Consider the following 904-nt stretch of genomic DNA (forward strand, 5'->3'; position numbering starts at 1 on the left):
CAGTCAGGACTCAGCATGAACATGAGGGTCCCCACTCAGCTCCTCAGCCTCCTGCTGCTCTGGCTCCCAGGTGAGGAAGGAAGCACTGGGAATCTACTAAGGCCGATGGTCAGGACCCCTGATCCTTCAGGAAAGTCCTACCATTTTATGATTACTGTAGAAACATTTGTTTCTGTTTCCAACTTCAGGTGCCAGGTGTGACATCCAGATGACCCAGTCTTCATCCATCCTGCCAGCATCCCCAGGAGACACAGTCAGAATCCACTGCCGGGCCAGCCAGAGTGTTATCAACAACTTACACTGGTACCAGCAGAAGCCACATCAGGCTCCAAAGCTCATAGTGAAGTATGCTTCTCAGACCATTTCAGGAGTCCCATCCCGCTTCAGTGGCAGTGGATCAGGGACAGATTTCATTCTCACCATCAGTAATCTGGAGCCTGAAGATACTGCCACTTATTATTGTCAGCAGAGTAACAGCTACCCTCACACAGTGCTATAAAGCAGAACATAAATCACACAGAGAAGCAGATGTGTGAGGCTGAGCTGTCCCAGCTGCTGTTCCTGCCCCTTCACCCACAGAATATTTTTCATATGCTGTCATACTTGGGAGGTGTCTGCAAGGCTTTATTAAAAGGGGGAGGGAGAAAACTCCCTGGACCCTAACTCTACCCTCTCTTCAGTTAAGCAACACAGACCTGATACTCTATATCTCTCTACCTCCCCCTCACCTATCAATTTCTCTCTCTCTGATAATAATAATATAAAATCTATAAAAAGCAGGCTGTAGGCCAAAATGGATTTATTTGCATTAACCTCCTGGTTATCAAGCTGAGACTTAGTAGCTAAGTTCACTGAAGTTTCAACATCTCCAAGGAAGGTGAAACTGATCAGTCAGGAGTCTTGG

At 47.0% G+C, this 904-nt stretch overlaps 1 gene segment (V, D, J or C); it reads left to right on the forward strand.

The window, feature by feature from the left end:
- Positions 1-499, forward strand: LOC103126590 (immunoglobulin kappa variable 1-9-like). The segment is given in 2 exon segments: positions 1-70; positions 189-499. Coding segments are annotated over 2 exon segments (366 nt in total).
- The last annotated feature ends 405 nt before the right edge of the window (positions 500-904 follow it).

Source organism: Erinaceus europaeus, chromosome 3 (genome assembly GCF_950295315.1).
Source record: "Erinaceus europaeus chromosome 3, mEriEur2.1, whole genome shotgun sequence".
Lineage (NCBI taxonomy): Eukaryota > Metazoa > Chordata > Mammalia > Eulipotyphla > Erinaceidae > Erinaceus > Erinaceus europaeus.